This window comes from Ailuropoda melanoleuca, chromosome 12, assembly GCF_002007445.2.
Source record: "Ailuropoda melanoleuca isolate Jingjing chromosome 12, ASM200744v2, whole genome shotgun sequence".
Taxonomy (NCBI): domain Eukaryota; kingdom Metazoa; phylum Chordata; class Mammalia; order Carnivora; family Ursidae; genus Ailuropoda; species Ailuropoda melanoleuca.
This window is the reverse complement of record NC_048229.1, coordinates 6,717,382-6,738,791: the sequence shown is the minus strand read 5'-3', so window position 1 is coordinate 6,738,791 and position 21,410 is coordinate 6,717,382. Positions and strand designations below refer to the sequence as shown.

At 47.4% G+C, this 21,410-nt stretch overlaps 2 protein-coding genes across 10 annotated transcripts; one reads left to right on the top strand and one right to left on the bottom strand.

Annotated features, from left to right (window-relative positions):
* The first annotated feature begins 142 nt into the window (after window positions 1-142).
* On the top strand, window positions 143-3,793 carry B3GNT4 (UDP-GlcNAc:betaGal beta-1,3-N-acetylglucosaminyltransferase 4). Of its 7 annotated transcripts, XM_019801149.2 has the most exons (3): window positions 724-742; window positions 1,048-1,109; window positions 2,511-3,793. In XM_019801149.2, the coding sequence occupies exon 3, from the start codon at window positions 2,519-2,521 to the stop codon at window positions 3,590-3,592; it is 1,074 nt and encodes a 357-aa protein (XP_019656708.1). In that variant the 5' UTR covers window positions 724-742; window positions 1,048-1,109; window positions 2,511-2,518; the 3' UTR covers window positions 3,593-3,793. The 7 variants fall into 7 exon arrangements, with proteins under 7 accessions (XP_019656702.1, XP_019656708.1, XP_034494023.1 ...); XM_019801143.2 differs by lacking the exons at window positions 724-742; window positions 1,048-1,109 and adding an exon at window positions 143-213; XM_034638132.1 differs by lacking the exons at window positions 724-742; window positions 1,048-1,109 and adding an exon at window positions 1,117-1,470.
* A 304-nt stretch (window positions 3,794-4,097) lies between these two features.
* DIABLO (diablo IAP-binding mitochondrial protein) lies at window positions 4,098-20,917 on the bottom strand. 3 transcript variants are annotated; one of them, XM_002913083.4, is made up of 6 exons: window positions 20,775-20,917; window positions 19,817-19,943; window positions 15,427-15,558; window positions 14,608-14,718; window positions 14,359-14,455; window positions 4,098-4,964 (listed from the first exon to the last, which is right to left on the bottom strand). In XM_002913083.4, the coding sequence occupies exons 1-6, from the start codon at window positions 20,822-20,824 to the stop codon at window positions 4,759-4,761; spliced, it is 723 nt and encodes a 240-aa protein (XP_002913129.1). In that variant the 5' UTR covers window positions 20,825-20,917; the 3' UTR covers window positions 4,098-4,758. The 3 variants fall into 3 exon arrangements, with proteins under 3 accessions (XP_002913129.1, XP_011224488.1, XP_011224500.1); XM_011226186.3 differs by lacking the exon at window positions 20,775-20,917 and adding an exon at window positions 20,028-20,768; XM_011226198.3 differs by lacking the exon at window positions 19,817-19,943 and having other exon boundaries at window positions 20,775-20,861.
* Window positions 20,918-21,410: the final 493 nt, after the last annotated feature.

Here is a 21,410-nt window from a genome sequence, read left to right as displayed (position 1 = left end):
GGGCGCGGGGCGGCCTCTCCGCCCGCAGGTGCTCAACTGGTGAGCGAGGCCCCGTGTGGGAGGGGTCCCGCGGCGCCCCAAAGCCCCGCCCCGCGCCCCCCAGCGGGTCCCGCTCCCCGCCCCAGCCCAGCGGGCTGTGCGAGGCTGGAGCTCCGGGTCCCGACTCCGCTGCGCGAGCTCCTCTCCTGTCCCTGGCCCGGCGTCCCGTTTCAGGTAGGTCCTCGGGGGGACGGGTTGAGCGGGCCTGGGGGCGCCTGGAGCCACCGCTGCGGGGTCGGGCGTGTCTCCCTGTGCCGGAGGGGCGGGTGCCTCTGCACCCCCGCGCGTCCGCCAGGACGCTGGGTCTGGCGGCGGGGCCGTCTCCCCAGGGGGCCGTCGGGGCCAGGCGGCCTCCTGCTGCCCCTCGGCTTCTGTTCCCCTCCCCCCGTGCCTTGTGGACCGGGAGGGGTGTTCGCCGTGGGGCCGCTGCTCCTTGCTCCGGGGACCCCGCCGGCCTTCGCCCCCCCCCCCAACAGGCAGCCGGAGGCTGCTCGTGGAATGAACCAGCCCTTGGCACTTTCCCTCATTGTAGCGTGTTGGGTCACCGAGCCCCCAGGACCCGAGAGGGCTGGCCCCCCAGAGCCAACTGCAGACCTTTAGGACTCCGCACCACACTTGCAGGGGGGTCGTGCCCCCGCTGAAGCCCAGGCGGGGTTAAGAACCGGGCTCTTGGGGGCTCAGTATGGAGACCTACACTGGGCAGGTACTGAACTCGGATTCACGGGGCGGGGGGAACTGCCCTGGGACAGATGTGGCTGGGGGCGCGGGGGTGCGTTGCGCGGCGGGAGCGCCATGAGCCCGGGCTCCCGAGCCAAACCGCCGAACCTGCGCCCCTCTCAGCACACGCCGCCGCCGCGCCCCCGGGGCTCCCCGCGCAGCTGAAAGCCCTTCCGCTCGCTCGCGCTCCCCCCCGCCCGCAGCCGGCGCTCCGGCCCAGCTGCGGCGCGGGCCTTGATGCACGTCTCCCCGCTCTTCTGTTCCCCTTTTCCCTTCCGTATCGCTCGTCAGCTGCGAAGCGAGGATCCTGTCAGGCAGTGTGATTGCTGTCACCGCCTCTGCCAAACCCGCCGGTGGGTCTCTCCCGAGGTTACACTAAGCCCAAGCGTCCCCTCCCCGGGCGTGCATGTCGGCCTTCTCAGGCCGGTGCCCCCTTCGCCTTCTTCCCCTTTCGTCCTGGCTCTTCCTACTCCGGCCACAGCAGCTCCCGTTGGCAGAGCCGCCTCACCCACCCCTACTCCGGGAGCTCCGCTTCCGCTGCCCCGCACACTCTGCCCCCGGATCTTCGTGGATTGGTCCCTTCGCTCGCTTCTTGCTCAAGGAGCCCTTTCTAGACTTCCACGGGCTGGCATCCTCTTCCCCCGTCGCTGTATTCCTTACACTGCTTTCATTGCTCCTCGCTCCGTCTGAAGTTCGGATTGGCTTCGTTTTTTGGTCTGTCTTGTCTGCCTCCGCAGCCCTGGCGGCTGGAAGAGATGCTTTTGTCGCGGTGGCAGCGGGGAGACAGGCATGGGGCGACTGCGGTTGGACCGGGTAGACGTGAGGCCTGTGGGACGAGGACCGCAGGGCAGTGGAGGTGAAGGGGAGGGGCTCGAGGCCGGGCTCTGCCGCTTTTGATCTGGGGCAGGTTCCTCCGCTAGCCTCCATTTCCGGCCTTCTCTCTGGACCGCGGGGATGCTTGCGGAGAGCGCGAGGGCGCGAGGGGTAGGATGGGCCACGGCGGCTGCAGGGGAGGCGTCCCGGGCACAGGTCTCCGGCTTTCCTACCTGCTTTCATGCTCCTCTGTGCAATGGGTTTGCTCTTAAAGCCCCCTTTTAAGTGACTCCCCCCAGAAACCTGTGGGAAAGCAGGAACTTCTTCCAAGAAGGGGCGGGAAGAAACGAGGCGGACATGAAGGGTGTGTGCCTTTCTGGGGAGGAGCAGACTCTCTAAGGGCAGCGCCCGGGGCTGTCATCTCTGACAACACGGGGCCTGCCGCCGACAGATGAGACCGCACACCTTTTGGGGGGAAATGGTTTGACGTTAGACTCAAGAGCCCTGAACGTCCGGTTTTGTGCTTAGAATGAATTTCGCTGCCGTTTTTTCCATAAGATACTCGAGTTTCCTGGGAAATGCTGAAAGTGCTCTTGGTGCCTCGGGTTTTGGGTGGGGTGTTTGTTTTTTTTTTTTTTTAACTTTTTTTTAGCTAACTTAAGTAATCGCGACACCCATTGTGGGGCTCGAACTCCCCACCACGAGAGCAGGAGTCCCCTGCTCTTCTGACTGAGCCAGCCGGGCGCCCCGTGGTGCCTGTTTCAGAGCAGCTGCAAGTCCTTTGGGGAGAAAGGTGACGAGAGCCCTCTGATGACCGCAGAAGTCAAGGGCTGGGCGTAGGTGTGCTTAGCCTGTCCGCTGGGAGAGGGACAAAGAGCCAGCGGACCTGGCTGCTGGGAGGTGGGCCCAGGTGGGCCGCTCACACAGCTCTCTCCCCGCAGGCCCTGCCATGTTCCGCAGGCTGGGCTGGCTGGTCCTGTACAGCCTGGCTGTGCTGCTGCTTAGCTGCCTGCTCTTCCTGAAGAAGGAGGCCAAGCCGATGGGGGGCAACGTGGGCCGCCAGGCCTTCTGGGCTCCCCCAGGGCCCCGCCGCAGCCAGTGTCCCCCCAACCGCACGGTGGCTAACGTCTCCCTGTCCTTGCCTAGCCGTCACCGCCTCTTCTTGACCTATCGCCACTGCCGCAACTTCTCCATCTTGCTGGAGCCTTCGGGCTGTGCCGAGGACACCTTCCTGCTCCTGGCCATCAAGTCACAGCCAGGCCACGTGGAGCGGCGCGCGGCTATCCGCAGCACGTGGGGCCGGGCGGGGGGCTGGGCTAGGGGCCGGCAGCTGAAGCTCGTGTTCCTCCTGGGGGTGGCCGGACCTGCGCCCCCCGCCCAGCTGCTGGCCTATGAGAGTCAGGAGTTTGATGATATCCTGCAGTGGGACTTTGCGGAGGACTTCTTCAACTTGACGCTCAAGGAGCTGCACTTGCATCGCTGGGTGGCGGTTGCCTGTCCCCAGGCCCACTTTGTGCTAAAGGGCGATGACGACGTCTTTGTCCATGTCCCCAATGTGCTGGAGTTCCTGGATGGCTGGGACCCAGGCCACGACCTCCTGGTAGGAGATGTGATCCGCCAGGCCCTGCCCAACAGGAACACCAAGGTCAAGTACTTCATCCCCCCCTCCATGTACAGGGCCCGCCACTACCCGCCCTATGCGGGGGGTGGGGGATATGTCATGTCCAGAGCCACCGTGCAGCACCTCCGAGAAGCCGTGGAAGAGGCCGAACTCTTCCCCATCGATGACGTCTTTGTGGGTATGTGCCTGAGAAAGCTGGGGGTGAGCCCCGTGCACCACGCTGGCTTTAAGACATTTGGAATACGGCGGCCCCTGGACCCCCTAGACCCCTGCCTGTACCGGGGCCTCCTGCTGGTACACCGCCTCAGCCCCCTAGAGATGTGGACCATGTGGGCGCTGGTGACAGATGAGGGGCTCAAGTGTGCAGCAGCCCCCCTGCCTCAACTCCGAGGGGTGGGTTGAGTAGACCTAGTGTTGATTTTCTGATCATGATGACAAATTGAGAACCTTGACACTTGACCCTGATGGTCTATAGGAAATGCTGACTTCGGGGCGCCTGGGTGGCACAGCGGTGAAGCGTCTGCCTTCAGCTCAGGGCGTGATCCCGGTGTTATGGGATCGAGCCCCACATCAGGCTCCTCTGCTATGAGCCTGCTTCTTCCTCTCCCACTCCCCCTGCTTGTGCTCCCTCTCTCGCTGGCTGTCTCTATCTCTGTCAAATAAATAAATAAAATCTTAAAAAAAAAAAAATGCTGACTCCATCTTTGTAACCCGCACCCCAACCTTGCTAACTCTGATTAAAAACACTGAAACCGGGCTTCACCTGTACCAGCACGTGTTGAATGGGAGCCAAATTTGCTTAGCAAATGCTGCCAGGACTCAGGTGCTGGCGGGAGCGGGGCGATTCCTGGAGCCCCATGGGGCTCTGCCAGTCTGGGAGGTGAAGGAAAGAGGCTACACAGGGCCCCAGAATATACACACATTCTCTTTTTGAAGTGCACAACAACATTATTCTCCTTCAGCTACAATAGAGCAACTCGAAGGAAAGAAGGAAACAAGTGGGTGTTGGAGCATGTCCTGTTGACACTGGGTACAGTCTGCGTTCAGTTCCTTAAGAATAACGGACTTTCAGCTACTGGGCTTCAGCTGTCCTTACAGGCAACGGGGCCAGATCACAGAAGGCATTAGAAACAAACACTTAAAAAGGAATCTTATAAACAGGCTCCCCTTTCCCCCCAAAAAACACACATTCCTATGGGGGAACAAAGACTAAATCATATTTGAAAATGTAGGATTGGAAACGGAAGTTAAATAGCTACTGAACTTGTAGGCAGGACAAAAAAGGACCCCTCTCTGGCCAGGCTGTTGAGATGCCCTGGGTGGGAGGTAAAAAGATGGGCGGGATCAAATGTTAAACAGGGTGCAGTGCCCTAGGGCTAAGAACCAGGTCCATGGGGGGGGGTGGGGAAGGGACCCCCAGCAATCACAGCTCACTAAGGCCTGATGGGCCAGGGCGGGACCCACTGCCTCCTCTCCGTGCAGAGAAGGCTGTGCCGCCCCTGAGCCGGGTGGCAGCCACCCCTGCTTTCCCCAGGCTGAGCCGGCAGACGTGGGAAGCGGCTGGGCAATCAATCCTCACGCAGGTAGGCCTCCTGCTCTGGCTCGGCCCTCTCGGCCCTCTCGTCCCCTTCCTCCTGTGTTTTCTGACGGAGTTCCTCTGTCTGTGCTTCTGCCAACTTGGTTTCCGCTTTCTGGGAAAGCTGGCGCACTTCCTGCACTTGCGACTTCACCAACTGAATATGATTCCTGGCAGTTATCGAGGCCTGATCTGCTCCTGCCAAAAGATGGGACAATTAGGGTGAATGGTCACACAGGGCAGAAGGCACCAGGGGACAGGAGGAAAGCCTAGAGCTCCGTGGCTAGCATCTGAGCCCCTCCCTCTTTGAGACTTTTCCCTGCCCTTTCTCTGCACAGCAGAGAACTTTCTACCTCCACACTGAGGTCTGCATCTTCTCAGCTATCAGCAGCTATCATTATTAATAGTTATTAGTATAATTCCCACAATCATCTTTATAGCTACACAGCTCTTAGTATAGACACCTTATGAGTTTATACAAGTAACACCTTTCTTTTTGACAAATCAATAGCTCAATGGAATTATCGAAGATCTCCATCACCCTACCCAATCTTCAGAGATAACCTCTGCTGGAAGCTTTAAGGGCAGCTTTCTCATCTTTTGTACATATGGAATGCTTAAGGAAATATTGTTACCTTTTGTGTCATTATGTAAATTTATAGTATTGAACATATTTTGCAATTTTTTTTCTTTAAAAATCTTTTTAGGCTCTATCATTCTGTTTACCTGCTAGTATGTCATGATATAGATATGCATATTTATAAATTCATCTATAGGAGATCTGGGTAGTTCTTTCCAACCTTACTGTATTAATAAGAAACTTCAGTATAGTGTTAGAAGTTAGTGGAGAATCGCAAGCACCCCTCTTATTTCTGACCTTGATGGGAATGCCTCTCATTTCATTACTAAGTAGAATTATTTAACCTTTATCACGTTAGGAAAATTATATTCATAACTGAGATTTATGTTATAAATGGGTACTACATTTTACTGACAGCTTTGGGGCACATACTGACATTACATAGCCAGCCTTCCTCCTTTACTGTGGATAATCTCAAGTAGTTAATTATGTTGATAGTTTTTTCTTTTCAGTATTGAAGTATCTTGTATTTTGAGGGTGAATGGCTATATTTGACTTACATCCATATAAGTGACGCTGACCATAGTTTTGTTCCAGTGCTGGCCTAGTGCAGTTTGGGGTCAGGCCCATGCTGACTTTACACAATGACAATAGCTGGGAGGCTGGCCATCATGTTCTGTGCACTGGTATGCTTTCTGTAACACACGAATTATGTTTCTTGAAGATTTGAAAAAACTCTCCACAAAACAGCCTGCGCTTAGTGTCCATTTTGGGGGCACACAATCTTTGGATACAATTTCAACTTTTATGGTTATTGCTTTTATTTGGATTCTTTACTTCTTGGGCCAATCTGGGATGTCCATAAGGACTGTAATATTTATATAATGAAAACACCTCTGTATCTATAACAGCCCTTTCTGATGTTACTTTTGCCCTCTAAAAAAGTCAGACTCGCGAGCGAGCACATAAGTGGAGCGAAAGGGCAGAGGGAGAGGAAGAGAGAATCCCAAGCAGATTCCCCACTGAGCACAGAGCCCCACATGGGGCTCCACCTCACAACCCTGAGATGGTGACCTGAGCAGAAATCGAGTCGGATGCTTAACCGGCTGAGCCACCCAGGTGCCCCTACTTTTTTAATCTTCTTACACTTTTTATTTCACACACATCATTCAAAACTTCTTTATCCACTCATCTACCAATGGACACTGGGCTGCTTCCATATCTTGGCTATTGTAAACAATGCCGCAGTAAACGCACAGGTGCATAAATCTTTTTGAATTTGTGTTTTTGCTTTCTTTGGGTAAATACCCAGTAGTGGAATTACTGGATCATGCAGTATTTCTATTTTCAATTTTTTGAGGAAGCTCCTTCTCCATACTGTTTTCCACAGTGGCTGCACCAATTTACATTCCTACTAATAAACACCCCTGTGTCTCTATCCTATTCCATTCGTCAGTCTTTTTGGGCCAGTACCACATCGTTTTAATTACTATAGATTTGTAGTATATCTTGAAATCCGGGATTGTGATACCTTCATCTTTGTTCTACTTTCTCAAGATTACTTGGTTATTCAGTCTTCTATGGTTCCATACACATTTTAGGATTATTTGTCCTAGTTCTGTGAAAAATACTATTGGTATTTTGATAGGGATTGCATTTATTCTGTAGCTTGTCTGGGAGAGTATGGATATTTTAACAATATTCTTCCAATGCATGAGAGCACGGTATGTCTTTACATCCTCATTGTCTTCAATTTCTTTCATCAATGTCTTACAGTTTTCACAGTATGTGTCTTTCACCTCCTTGGATAAATTTATTCCCAGGTATTTTATTATTTTGGGTGCAACTGTAAATGGGTTAAGATTTTTTAAAGGTTTTATTTAGAGGAAGCGAGAGAAGGACTGTGTGTGTGTGTGTGTGTATACACACAAGCGGGGGAGGGGCAGTGGGAAAAGGAGAGAGAGAATACCAAGCAGACTCTGCACCCAGCAAGGAGCCCAACACCGGGCTCAATCCCACAACCCCAAGAGCACGACTGGAGCCAAAATCTAGAGTCAGAAGCTCAACCAAGCCACCCAGGTGCCCCTTGTTAATTTTTTTTTTCTTTTTTGTAAACCATTGAGTATGATGTGAGCTGTGGGTTTTTCATATGTGGGCTTTCCTATTTGGGGGATGTTCCCTCTAAACACACTTTGTTGAGAATTTTTAACATGAATGGATATTGTATTTTGTCAAATGCTTTTTTTTTCCCATCTATTGAGTTGATCCTATGATTTTTATCCTTCCTCTTATAAATGTGAGGTATCCACTGATTTGCAAATATTGAACCCTCCTTTCACCCCTGGAATAAATCTCACTTGATCTTGATGAATGATCTTTTTAATGTAGTCCTGAATTCAGTTTGCTAATATTTTAAAGATTTTATTTATTTGACAGAGGGCGCTTGTGTTATTAAGCACAAACAAAAGAGGCAGCAGGAGGAGAGGGAGAAGCAGACTCCCTGCTGAGCAGGGAGCCCAACTCGAGGCTCCATCCCAGGACCAAGAAATCATGACCTGAGCCGAAGGCAGACACTTAACCAACTGAGCCACCCAGGTGCCCCAGTTTGCTAATATCTTACTAAGGATTTTTCTATCTATGTTCATCAGAGATACTGGCTTCTGGTTTTCTTTTTAAATATTTACTTTAGGGGCGCCTGGGTAGCGCAGTCGTTAAGCATCTGCCTTCGGCTCAGGGCGTGATCCCGGCGTTTCCGCTCCTCCGCTGGGAGCTTGCTTCTTCCTCTACCACTCCCCTGCTGTGTTCTGTCTCTCGCTGGCTGTCTCTGTCACATAAATAAATAAAAAAATTAAAAAAAAATATTTAGAGTGAGCGTGCATGTGTGCAGGCGGAGGAGGGAGAGAGGGAGGGGTAAAGGGAGAGAAAATCCCAAGCAGACTCCCTGCTGAGTGCAGAGCCCGATTTGGGGTGGGGGGAGCTTGGTCTCATGACCCTGACATCAGGACCTGAACTGAAACCAAGCGTAGGAAGCTTAACAGACTGTACCACCTGTGCACCCCTGGTTTTCTTCTTTTTTGTAGTGTCTTTGGTTTTGGTGTCAGGGTAATGCCAGCCTTGTAGGATGAATTTGGAAATTTTCTGTCTTCTATTTTTCGGAATAGTTTGAGAAGAACAGGTATCTCTTCTTTAAATGTTTCGTGGAATTCAGTTTGGTGAAGTCATCTGGCCCTGGACTTTGTTGGGAGTTTTTTAAATTTCATCTCATTACTAATAATTTTTCTGTTCAAATTTTCTATTCCTAATTCACATTTGGAAGATTTTCTGTTTCTAGGAATTTATTCTTCTAGACTGTCCAATTTGTTAGCATATAATTAATTATTCATAATCTCTTTTAAACCTTTGTATCTCTGTGGTGTTATTTCTCTTCCATTTCTGATTTCGAGGGGTTTTTTTGGTTTTGTTTGTTTTGTTTTGGATTAATCTGGCTAAGGTTTATCAATTTTGTCTATCTTTTAAAAGAACCAACTCTTGGCTTCATTTTCTTTCTTTTTTTTTTTTTTTTAAGATTTTATTTATTTGACAGAGAGAGACAGCCAACGGGAGAGGGAACACAAGCAGGGGGAGTGGGAGAGGAAGAAGCAGGCTCCTAGCGGAGGAGCCCAATGTGGGGCTCGATCCCAGAATGCTGGGATCACGCCCTGAGCCGAAGGTAGACGCTTAACGACTGCGCCACCCAGGCGCCCCTTCATTTTTTTAACGGGTTTTTTGAGTAATCTCTACACCCCATATGGGGTTTGAACCCCAAACCCCAAGATCAAGAGTTGCATGCTCCACCGAGTGAGCCAGCCAGGTGCCCCGGGCTTCACTGATCTTTTCTATCTTTAACATTTTCCTATTTATTATTTTGTTCCTTCTGGTAGCTTTGGGCTTTGTTTCTGCTGCTGCTTCTAGCTCCTTTAGGTGTAAAGTTAGGTGGTTTTTTGTTTTGTTTTTTGAAGTTTTTCTTGTTTCTTGAGGTAGGCCTGTATTACCGTAAATTTAGAACTGCTTTTGCTGTGTCCCAAAGATTCCAGACCATCGTGTTTTCATTTTTCTGTGTATTTTTTTGACTTTTTCTCTTTGATTTCTTGCTTGATCCACTTGTTTACTAGCAAGTTGTTTAGCCTCCATGTTTTGTATTTTTCCAAGTTTTTTTTTCTTGAAACTGATTTCTAGTCTCAGTTCATTGTGGTAGGAAAAGATACTTGATAGGATTTCAATTTTAAACTTGAGACTTTTTTATGGCTTAACGTATGATCGATCCTAAAGAATGTTCCCTCTGCACTTGAAACGCGTGTGTATTCTGTTTTGGAATGGAATGCTGTGTGTGTGAATGTTAGGTCTTTCTGGTCTGGTGTGTTGTTCAAAGCCACTTGTTTTCTGTCTGGATCATCTTATCCTTTGATGTAAGTGGGGTGAAGTCCCTTACTACCACTGTACTACTGTCAATTTCTCCCTTTGTGTCTGTTAATATTTGCTGTATACAGGCGCTCCTATGTTGGGGGCATATTTACAATCGTTATGTTTAAGTTGGATTCTTTTATTATGTAATGTCCTCCTTTGTCTCTTTTTTTTTTTTTTTTTTTGCTTAGGNTTTTTTTTTTTTTTTTTTTTTTTTTTTTGCTTAGGGAGAGAACGCACACATGGGAATGGAGGGGGGAAAGAATTTTTTTTTTAAAGATTTTATTTATTCATTTGACAGAGATAGAGACAGCCATCTAGAGTGGGAACACAAGCAGGGGGAGTGGAAGAAGCAGCCTTCCAGCGGAGGAGCCGGATGTGGGGCTCAATCCCATAATGCCAGGATCACGCCCTGAGCTGAAGGCAGACGCTTAACGACTGCGCCACCCAGGTGCCCCAAGAAGAGAATTTTTAAAATGATTTGAGAGAGCATGTGTGGGGGGTGGAGGGGCAGAGGGCGAGGCAGTGAGAATCTTAAGCAGACTCAGGTGGAGTGTGGAGCCGATATGGGGCTGGATCTCATGACCCTGTGATCATGACCTTAGCCGAAATCAAGTCAGCCCGATGCTTGATGCTCAACAGTTACCCAGGTGCCCCACTACAGTCTTTTAGACTATTTGTCTGATAGAGGTAATACTTTTGGGGGGGGGGGCTTGCTTCCAGTTGCATAGTTTTTTTTCTGTCCCTTCACTTTCAGTCCACATGTGTCCTTAAGTCTGAGGTCTCTTGCAGGCAGCTTATAGATGGGTCTTTTCTATTTTAATCCACTCAGTCACCCTATGTCTTTTGATGGGAGCACTTAGTCCATTTACATTCAAAGGAATTACTGATGAGTATGTACTTACTGCCATTTTGTTAATTGTTTTCTGGCTGTTCCTGCAGTTCTTCTTTCTTCTTTTGTTCTTTCCCTTGCGAGTTTGACGGCTTTCTTTAATGTGGATTTTTTTTTTTGTATCTATTATAGATTTTTGATTTGTGGTTACCATTGGATTCACACAGAACATCTTACGTGCACAGTAGTCAATACTGTTTGTTGCTTAAGTTTGAACACATTCTACAAGCACTACATTTTTACTCCCCATGTTTTATGTATATGTCATATTTTAATCTTTTTGTGTATCCCTTTACTAATTTTTGTAGATATAATAGATTTTTGCTACTTCTGTGGTTTACCCACCCTACTGGCTTGCTTTCTTTTTTTAAGATTTTATTTATTGACAGCCAGCCAGCGAGAGAGGGAACACAAACAGGGGGAGTGGGAGAGGAAGAAGCAGGCTCCCAGCGGAGGAACCCGATGTAGGGCTGGATCCCAGAATGCTGGGATCACGCCCTGAGCCGAAGGCAGACACTTAACGACTGCGCCACGCAGGCGCCCCCACCATACTGGCTTTCTAAGTGAATAACCTAATATTTTTACTGTTTGCTTTTACTTGTGCAATTTTTCCCTTTCTTAGTTTCCTTCTAGTTATGGCCTTTCCTTTCCACTTAAAGAATTTTAACATTTCCTGTACGGCTGGTTTAGTGGTGATGAACTCCTTTAACTTTTGTTTGGAAAACTACCTCTCCTTATATTTTGAATGATATAACCTCGCTGGGTATTCTTGGTTGTAGGTTTTTTCCTCTTAGCGCTTTGACCATATTATGCCACTTCCTTCTGGCCTGCAAAATTTGTGATGAAAAACCAGCTATCAAATACCCCTTATGGGGTATCCCTTGCATGTAACTGTCTTGCTGTTTTTAAAATTGTTTAACATGGGGTGCCTGGGTGGCACAGCGGTTAAGCGTCTGCCTTCGGCTCAGGGCGTGATCCCGGTGTTATGGGATCGAGCCCCACATCAGGCTCCTCCGCTAGGAGCCTGCTTCTTCCTCTCCCACTCCCCCTGCTTGTGTTCCCTCTCTCGCTGGCTGTCTCTATCTCTGTCGAATAAATAAAATCTTTTAAAAAATAAAATTGTTTAACATTACTTTTTGCCATTTTAATTGTGTCTTGGGGTGGATCTCCTTAGGTTCATCTTGTTAAGAGCTATCTGTGCTTTCCGGACCTGGATGTCTGTTTCCTCTCCCAGATGAGGAAAGTTTTCTGCCCCTTCTCTCTTTCTTCTTCTTCTGGGATCCCTATAATGCAAATGGTATTACACCTGATGTCACCAAGTACGCTTAAGCTGTTTTCATTTTTGCTGTTCAGCTTGACTGTCTTCCAGGTCGCCAGCCCATTCATCTGCATCCTCTAATCCTCTGTTGATTCTTTGTAGTGCATTTTGTCAGTTGAATTCTTCAACTCTGACTGGTGGTTTTTGTTTGTTTTTTTGAGAGAGAAAGAAAGCAGGAGGGGCAAAAGAGAGAGAATCTCAAGCAGACTCTGCTAAGCGTGGAGCCCAAGGTGGGGCTCGATCTCCCAACCCTGAGATTACCACCTGAGCTGAAACCAAGAGTCGGACATTTAACCGATTGTGCCACACAGGGGCCCCTCTGGCTGGTTCTTTTTGTATTTTCTCTTCGTTGACATTCTCAGTTCATCCACTTTTTTCTCAAGTCCAGTATCTTTATGAACATTACTTTGAATCCTTTATCAGGCATACTCCTTAATGACTGATATCTTCTGAATTGTTTTAATGCTTTTTTAGTCTTGAATTCTTATTCTGACATTGCCACCTTTTTGAAGTAGCTTTCTTTTTGTTAATAATGGTTTGGTTTAGCTTTCTATAACTGTCAACCTTCCTACACCATTTTGTTTTAGGTGTCTCTGTAAACTGTTTTAGCTTTTTTTTTTTTTTCCCCCCTTGACAGCACAAGCAGGGGGAGCAGCAGAGGGAGAGGAAAAAACAGATTCCAGGCTGAGGATTGCAGGATGCTGGGATCATGACCTGAGCCGAAGGCAGATGCTTAACCGACTGAGCCACGCAGGTGCCCCAGCTGGGACTATTTTTTTGAACATATTCATAGGTATTGTGAGCACTTACATTGGAACTTGTTCCTTTCTTTCTTATAAAATTTCCCTGTCTTAGCTGAATTTAACAAGTTTCCTTTGTTTAGCAAGGTCTCATGTTAAACTGATGTCTATCTCTTCTCAAAACAACTCTTGGCATGCTTTCACTTCTTCCCCAAACGGATTTAAAAATTTAAGACTCAGAACTTTTGCTAAGGTTTACTGAATTTTGCTCATTCTTATATCTCAGTTGTTCCTTTCTAACCTAATCTCTTTCCTCTCAAAGTATTTTTTTTTTTCCCAGAAAGCATATGTGGTTAGTAAACTGAGTATTTTTATGTCTGAAATAATGGTATTTGGCTGGATATAAAATTCTAGGTTATTGATTTGTTACCCTGCATCTAGGGTTGTTGATCACAAGCCATATCTGATTGTACTTCCTTTGTAGGTAAATCTCCTTTCTTATAGTTTTTTACGTATTTTTCTTTGTACATTTTATAATGTAAAATTAATATTAAATTATTAAAAAATGTAAAAAAAAGTCTTTTTTTCCCCAGATAATGCTTACACTTTACTTTCCCTTTTCTCCAGCTCAATCTAAGGCTGCCTGGGACTGTTCACGCTGAAATGCCTCAGCAAACCTCCCTGCTCACTCTACCAAGAAACCCTGCTCCCACTGCTGGTGCGGCATTGCTACAACACTACTCGCACATTTCTACTGTTTCACTCTTCATTCCAGTTGTGCTTCTAGGATCCCAGATTCCTTTAGTTAACTAAGGTAACTTTTTTGTTTTTACTTTTTAAAATACACATATATTGTATCCTTTTTAAGATTCGGTCCTAGAGTCCCTAGTCTGTTATCTTAAAATCAGAAAACAAAAATTTCTGTGAGCTACCCAGTTTGAGACCAATTCAGGTAAGAATAAACCAGAGTTTTCTTCAAAATATATTTAAAAACCTTCAGCTCAAGCCCACTGGGTAGACTGTGGGGTTCACAAGACATCCTGGTGAATGAAGAACTGCATTTTGTATATTGGGATACAAAGGTGCAGATGCTTCAGCATTGCACTGAACTGAAGGAAGCTTCCTTCTGGTACCCAGCATCTCAAACCCTTCGGTCCCCATTTTCTTCATTTGTAACACGTGGATGCTAATCTTCAGTTCCTTAAATGAAAAATGTCTACAAAATACTTACTGCAGAGCATGAAATAGACCAGTACTCAATAAATGGTAGCTATCTGTCCTGGATTTTCACTGATTAGGATTCCAGGTCTCAGTTTCTCCATCTACACAGTAAGGTTCACACAGATTGGTGGTCTCTTGTCTCCTCCAACTGTGCCACTGCATGACTAGTTGTCCATAAATACTGCAGTTATAAATATAAAATGCTTAAAAACTATTTGGATGCAGTTATTCTAATCCACAATAGCTGTGTTGTTTTCTAGATACGGACTCCCTAGCCAGTGGAAATGGGGACATTTTCTCACAAAGTTAGAGCCACACGGGCCTCAGACTAATCTCAATCCCTCATTTTACAGCCAAATGAAAACTCAACCGGCACTGAGGGAGCGACAACCTGAACCTACCAGTCTGGTACGCAGCTTCTGCTGCCATCTCCGAAAGACCAAGTGCCGTCAGCCAAGTGGTTTCCAGCTTCAAGTATTCCTGTTGTTTTGAAGTCATCTGTAAATTAAACACAGCACTTGAGACAACAGGAAGAGGTTAATAAGCACAGTAAAATGGGCTTATTCAAGAGAGATTTAGAGAACAGTTACTGTGAGACACCAGAACGAGGTAGGGGCACTGGCACAGAAAGGTCTACCAGCTTTGCTCACCTCAACTCTGGCTCCTATGATCACCTGCCACACTTCATCTTCCTCCTGTGAGTTCATTTTCCCAAGTAAACTTGTATATTGTCGGTATAAAGAAATTAAGGTATAAACGGCCTACAAATATAGAATAAATGAGTAAAATAAGTGAGGCATATTAGGATTTGTGAGATTTACACCTCAAGGAGAGAGAGTCCGTCCACGTCCCTGAAATTGCACTACTGTAGCAGGCAGAGGCGTTATTCCAGGACGCAAATATTTCCACTTATCAAATTCTGTGTTTCTAAAAGCTTGTTAGCAATTCAGACCTAGAGAACACAAGGTAGAGGGAAAACTCAGAAGGCGGAAGGAAAAAGCTGCTGAAAAATTAAGGTACAATAAACCTGTAAGTGATGTGGATTATCCAGGCACCTTTCCACTAGCTCAGATAAGGGGTTTTCAAGCTGTCCCCACAGAGAAGCCCCTGGTGCTATAAGGGGTAGACTCTAGACCCCTTTACCGATAACTGAACCCAATCAGCTTGGTTCTCTTGTCTTATATACTGGGCTGCTATATTTAAAGATTTTTCTTTTAAAAAGTGTTCCTGGAAAAAGTCTAAACACTTTTGTAAAGGGCCAGAGAGTAAATATTTTAGCCTTTATGGGCCCTATAGTCTCTGTTACAACTATTCAACTCACAAAAGCAGTCTTAGACAACATCCAGACAAATGAGCTTGCCTATGCTCCAGTGAAACTACAAAACAGGCATCATGCTAGATTTGGTTTATAAGCCATAGTTTGTTAACCCCTGGTTTAGATGATCAAGACTTAACAAGACAACACTTACCTTAGTATATTCAGTGATTGCTTCAATCAATGCATATGTGGTCTGAGAGAGAAAGGTAGAGGTGCTATCTGTTACCAAAGACACAGCCCTCCTCATTAATGCGTCGTTACTAAGAGAATGAGGCTCCAATTTCTGAAAAACACAAACATTTTCACTCAACTTCTAACCTAAAGCTCAAGCCAAGAACAATTTCACAGCTGAAGAAACAAGTGAAAAACACTTCTCACGCTGCTTGTTTTCTTTTTAAGCTTTGTTTTGGCTATTAAAGACAATATATGGAAATGATTCCAGAGTATGCTTTCTACCTACTTTTATGCTGTGTTCCAAAAACCAAGCATTTCTTTATATGAAATAAAAGTCTAGTAATTATAACCAACAAATTTGATGAAGTATGATTCATTCATTACCACAGTGCTAGATACTTGGGATATGTAGATATATTCTCTGTCCTCAAAGATTTCAGCTGGGGCTAACAGAGAACTTGAAAAATTAATACAATCAAGTACCATGGGAGCTGTGGCAGAAGTCTGTATAAGTTTTTTTTTTTTCTTCTTTTTTAAAGATTTTATTTGAGAGCAAGAAAGAACACTAGGGAGAGGCAGACCCCCTCCTGAGCAAGGAGCCCGACGTGGACTTGATCCCTGGACCCTGAGATCATGACTTGAGCCGAAGGAAAACACTAAACTAACTGGCCACCCAGGCCACTACAAGCTACAAGTCTGTACAAACTACAAGTAGAGGGGTGCAAAAGAAAACAATCGCTTATGTTGAATGAAAATAGTTTAAAAAGGCTTCACAGAGTTGATGAAGGATATACTGAGTCTAAGAAAATGGTGGATGGGGGAGAGCAATTCTGAGCAGAATGAAAAGTATGTTCTTGGGTATGGGTTGGGGACTCTTTACTCTGACCTCAGCTACTATGTTAAAAAAAAAAAAAAGCCAATATAACTTCTCAAGAGTTAGGAAATGTGGCCACCTTAAATAAATTCAAGTATTCCCTGCTTTCTGAAAGTTTGCTTTAAATCTCTTTGCTTTTGTACCTGACTATATTAGTACCTGATTTCAATAACCAAAAGAAGTATGAAAGGATTTTCAAGTTTACGAAGAAAGAAAAGCCGCTACTGCATTAAATGTTTTTTGTAAAAAGCAAAGTGGAATAACATGAACTTTTGGAAAGATACTCTACACTTTATGCTGAATAAGGAAAGGTTTTACAAGAAGGCTTAACTTTTAGGTCATCCCTGACTCTGCCTTTTCCTTCCGCAGCAGAACATTTATTTTATCAGAACAAAGAAATCAATTCCTCTAATCATATGCTGTCTTGTTTTTGCTATTTAGAGTATAAACCAATAGAATCACTGCTTGTTGAAAGCAGTCAAGAAATCTTTGACATGCGAACAAATCCAGAATTTTACTTACTATGTTTATCTTTCATTCAATCAAATAAGTTTTCATTACATGCCTTGCACTGAAGGTACAGAAAGACTGGAAAGAATATTATTTCTGCTCACTGGAAGCTAATTTTTATATATTCTAACATGTCTTCATAATGCATTTTATTTTTTTAATCTCAATGCAGGGCTTGATCCCACAACCCTCAGATCACAACCTGAGCCAAAACCAAGAGTCAGATACTTAACCGACTGAGCCACCCATAATGCATTTTACAGTGCATTTCTACTTGTTCCTCACGACAGTCCAGGTACTATCACTTCTTTACAGATGAGAAGATGGAAACACAGAAGAGTTACATAAACTCTCCCAAAAAATCACATATCTAGACCTTAAGCCACATCTTCGTCAATGTCTGCACCCTTTCCGTTATGCTCTGCTGACCCAGGAGAGTGTAATCATCAAATATCAAAATACAACACAAGTGGTCAGAAAGAGAGAGATCATTGTTGGCCAGAAACTCTGAAAGGCTTTAAAAAGAGGTGGGACTTGGGCCTGAAGAGAGCTAGGATGAGAACTGTCAGGCAGCCTGGGGAAGAAGAAATAATGAGGAAAACAATACATCTGTTACATGCAGGGGATGTTCAGGGATCTAGCCTGGTGACAACAGATGGCACAAGAGAGGTGAGAGAGCAAGGAGACTGGAGTACAGGGAGAGCTGGCTGGGTTTTAGTTCTGCAACACACAGTGGAGAGCTGCTGCGGGTTTGGAAGAACAGAAGTGGAACTGCCATTCCTACAGGATAAGGATCCGAGGCTCCTGTCATGTGGCCCAGAACTGAGGTAACTGGGGCTTAAGAAAAGTGTATGAACTGAGAAAGAACAAACCCAAAAAATTCTTTTGAAGGAAAGAAGAAAGGCTATCCTAATTGTGGCAGAAAACGGCCTGGTGTTCAAGTAAGGGTTTTAGGATTAACAATTCATGAACAAGCAGAGATGAGGTTTGGTGTGAGGAACAAAAAGATGCAGGCTCATGAGAAAGCCTCAGAAGAGGCTGAAAAGACTTGTGATAAGTGGAATTGATTTTTTTTTTAATTTGAGAAAGAGAGAACACGAGTGGGGAGAAAGGAGCAGAGGGAGAGGGAGAAGCAGGCTTCCCACTGAGCGGGGAGCCCAATGCGAGGCTTGATCCCAGGACCCTGATATCATGACCCTGAGACAAAGGCAGATGCTTAACCAACTGAGCCACCCAGCTGCCCCTGGAATTATCTTCTTGTTATGATAAACACACGTAAGTATTAAATATTTTGCCAAAATGGGGTTTGCTAATTTCCTATTTAGCCCTTTCTCAGAAAGCATATAACCAGTGATCTTTTTAATAAGGTACCACTTTCACATCACCTACTTGACCACTCCACCTAGATGTCTGCTAGACATTTTAGACTCTCATTTCCAAAACTGAACTCTTGATTTCATCCTCCCAAAACCTGCTCCCCTCCACGTCAATAAATGGTAACTCCATTCTTTCAGTTGCTTAGGCTTCTTTAAAAATCCTGGAATATACTTCACATTCAATCCATCAGCAGCTTGTGCTGACCACGTTTGGTCCACTCTCCCCACCGACACCGTTGCCCACCTACTCCAAGCCTGCACTAGAGCAACAATCTCCCTTTGGTCTTCCTAAAGCAACCTTTAGAAAACAGCAACCTTTAAAAACTTATGTGAGGTCCTAACAGCCTTGTGGTAAAATCCTCTGTGGCTTCCTTTTCAGAATAAAATTCAAAGCCTCACAATGGCTCAAAAGGACGAACAGTTTGATCTTCAGCTAATTTTCTGGCCTTGTCTATTATGCTCTCTTTCTCATTCCACTCCAGCCACATTAACCTTTTTGCTGTTCATCAAACATATCAGGTAGACACACACCTGCTTCTAGGTATTTGCACTCAAGAGTTCCTTTTGCCTGGCAAACTCTTCTCCAAGATATTACCATGGCTCACTCTTTCAGATCATTCTGATCACAACTTAAACATCACCTTGTCAGAGTAGCCCTCCTAGACCACACTCTCCTATTGAAAATAAAACAACTCCCTCCCAGTACTCCCTATACTCTTACCCTATTTGTCTCCTGCATAGCACTCATCAGGCGGCATTTATATTTATTTTCTCCCCCTTCTTTTCCCTAGAATGTGGGTTTTTGTTTTGGTTCTTTTTGTTGTTGTTGTTTTTTTTGAGAGCGAGAGAGAGATGGGGGGAGGGGTAGAGGGAGACTCTTAAGCAGGCTCCATGCCCAGGGCCGAGCCCATGCGGCGCAATCTCACAATCCTGAGATCATGACCTGAGCGTAAATCAAGAGTCAGACTCTTGGGGCGCCGGGGGGGCTCAGTAGGTTGAGCTGCTGACTCTTGATTTCAGCTCAGGTCATGATATCCCAGTTGTGGGATCAAGCCTGGGGTAGGGCTCTGTGCTTAGTGCAGTCTGCTTGTCCCTTTCCCTCGCCCTCACTACCTACCCCCCACCCCGCACCTGCACTCTCTCTCTAAAATAAGTAAAACATTTAAAAATAAAACAAATTAAAAAAGAGTCAAGACTCAACTGAGCCACCCAGACGCCCCCACCAGAATGCAAGTTTTATGAGAGCAGGAACTCTGTTTTGTTCTTACAGCATATAGCACATTAAAGTTGCTCAATAAATTTTTGTTGAATGAAAGACTATTTTGTTGATAGACTGTAATATCCTCATCTTATTCCTCTCTTCCCTCTTTGTACAATTTGACACCTTGACAAACTGTTCCTACCAAACGGAACAATTAAAAATGGGAATATGAATATATTTGCTCAGCTATGAAAAGATGATGCTGGTATAGGAGAAAGTAAACCATCGCGTGGGTGTGGGACCACTGGGTAACACTAAGAGCTTGTCTGAGGGTTCACTGCCCAGCTGAGACTCCAGGAGGGCACAGTACACTAAGAAACACCCAGTGACACTAAGGTATTTTTACCTGTGCAATAGGAACTGCACACAAGGTCACACCAAATCCAACTGCCACAGTTTTCTGCCATGGTCTTATCAATTCTGAGAAGCAGCGCTTCTTAAAGTTAGCCACGACAGGAACACACTGCCTGTACCTAAAAACATAAGTCAAATTTAGGAAGGCGGTAACTACCAACCTCTAAGTCTCTTCAATTTGTTTGCAGGGGTTAGAAACTCACACTCGGCCAAGCAGGAGCCTACACGAAGATGCTGGGTCGGCCTTCCAGATGACAGGGCTCGGTGGGGAGCGTGTCGGATTGGAAAACCCCGGACTCGCTGGAAGGGGCAACTGCTACCCAACTCCCGGAAACCTCAGCCGCGCGGGGATGCGGGCCCAGTGGTTTCGGAGTTAAACCGGTAACAGGTGTGGAAGTTCAAAAGGCAGTCTCAAAGCTTTTTAACAACCTCGGGCCAAAATAAACTCTGCTGCAGGCAGCATTTAGCCCCGGGCCGAGGTTTCTAGGTGTCCCCGATAATCCCCGCTAGGCCACACCTGGAACCCGCAGCCAGCTGGGCGGCGCGGGGGCTGACCAGCTCCCCTCCTGCCCGCAGGGAAAACTTCCTCCCCTAACCCGCCGCTCGACCGGGCCGCTCCCCCATCTCCCTCCAGTGACGACGATGAGCCAACGGGAACTCGCGGGCAGACCGAGGCGCCTCAGGAAGCCAGCCCGAGCTTAGGGGGACTGGCGTTCAGCCAGTGGAATAACGGAAAAGCCGTCAGTGAGAAATAAACTCCGGGTTTGGCCCCGGGAGGCGGGAGGCAGGGTCGGGACGTCCTCGGACCTGAGAGGGGCAGGACGCCGCGGCCCGCTCGGACGAGGAGCGAAACGAGCGGTAACTAGGCCGGTGCTGCCATCCCGGCCACGGCGCTACCTGCTGCACCTCCCCCCTTGCGGTGCTGCCCTCCTACCCGACCGCAGCGGTACCTGAAGAGTGAGGCTACGCTCCGCGACAGCCAACTCCTCAGAGCCGCCATCCTACGGCGGCCGGACGCCAGACGCACACACCGGAAGTGACGCCGCTTCCTGAGCAGAGGACGAGGCGCGTCCTCTCCTAGAGTGGGCCTGGCCTCATGACCACACCCCAGCCCGAGGGAGCAGTCGGGATTGGACGGGAAGGAGGGCGGGGGCGGGGCTTAGGGTAACGGCAATAACGGCTGCGGCGAACGCCCAACCGCCCGGGCTTCCGCGCGGGAGGAGGCGGGCCCTGGGCCTGAGGGCGAGGAGTGGGCGGAGCGGAGTCCACCGTAGTGAGGGGAGCTTGGACTCCAACCCGGGCGTGGTCGGCTTCGAGAGGCAGCCCTAGCCCAGGCGCCAGGCGCAGAGTTCTTCCGTCAGCGAGCAGACCGCGTCCAGCGCGGGGGCGGGGCAGCGCGCCGTGGGGCTAGCAGCTGGGGGCGGGCGCGAGGCGGGCGCGGCTGGGGGCGGGGCTGGGGCGCTGTCACTTCAGCACCAGGAAGTAGGTGGTCCAGCCGGCCAGCAGCAGCGCCCCGATGAGCACCGTGTAGCTGAGGAGCACGAACGCCAGCAGCTCTCGCAGCAGCTGCAGCACGTGGATGGTGG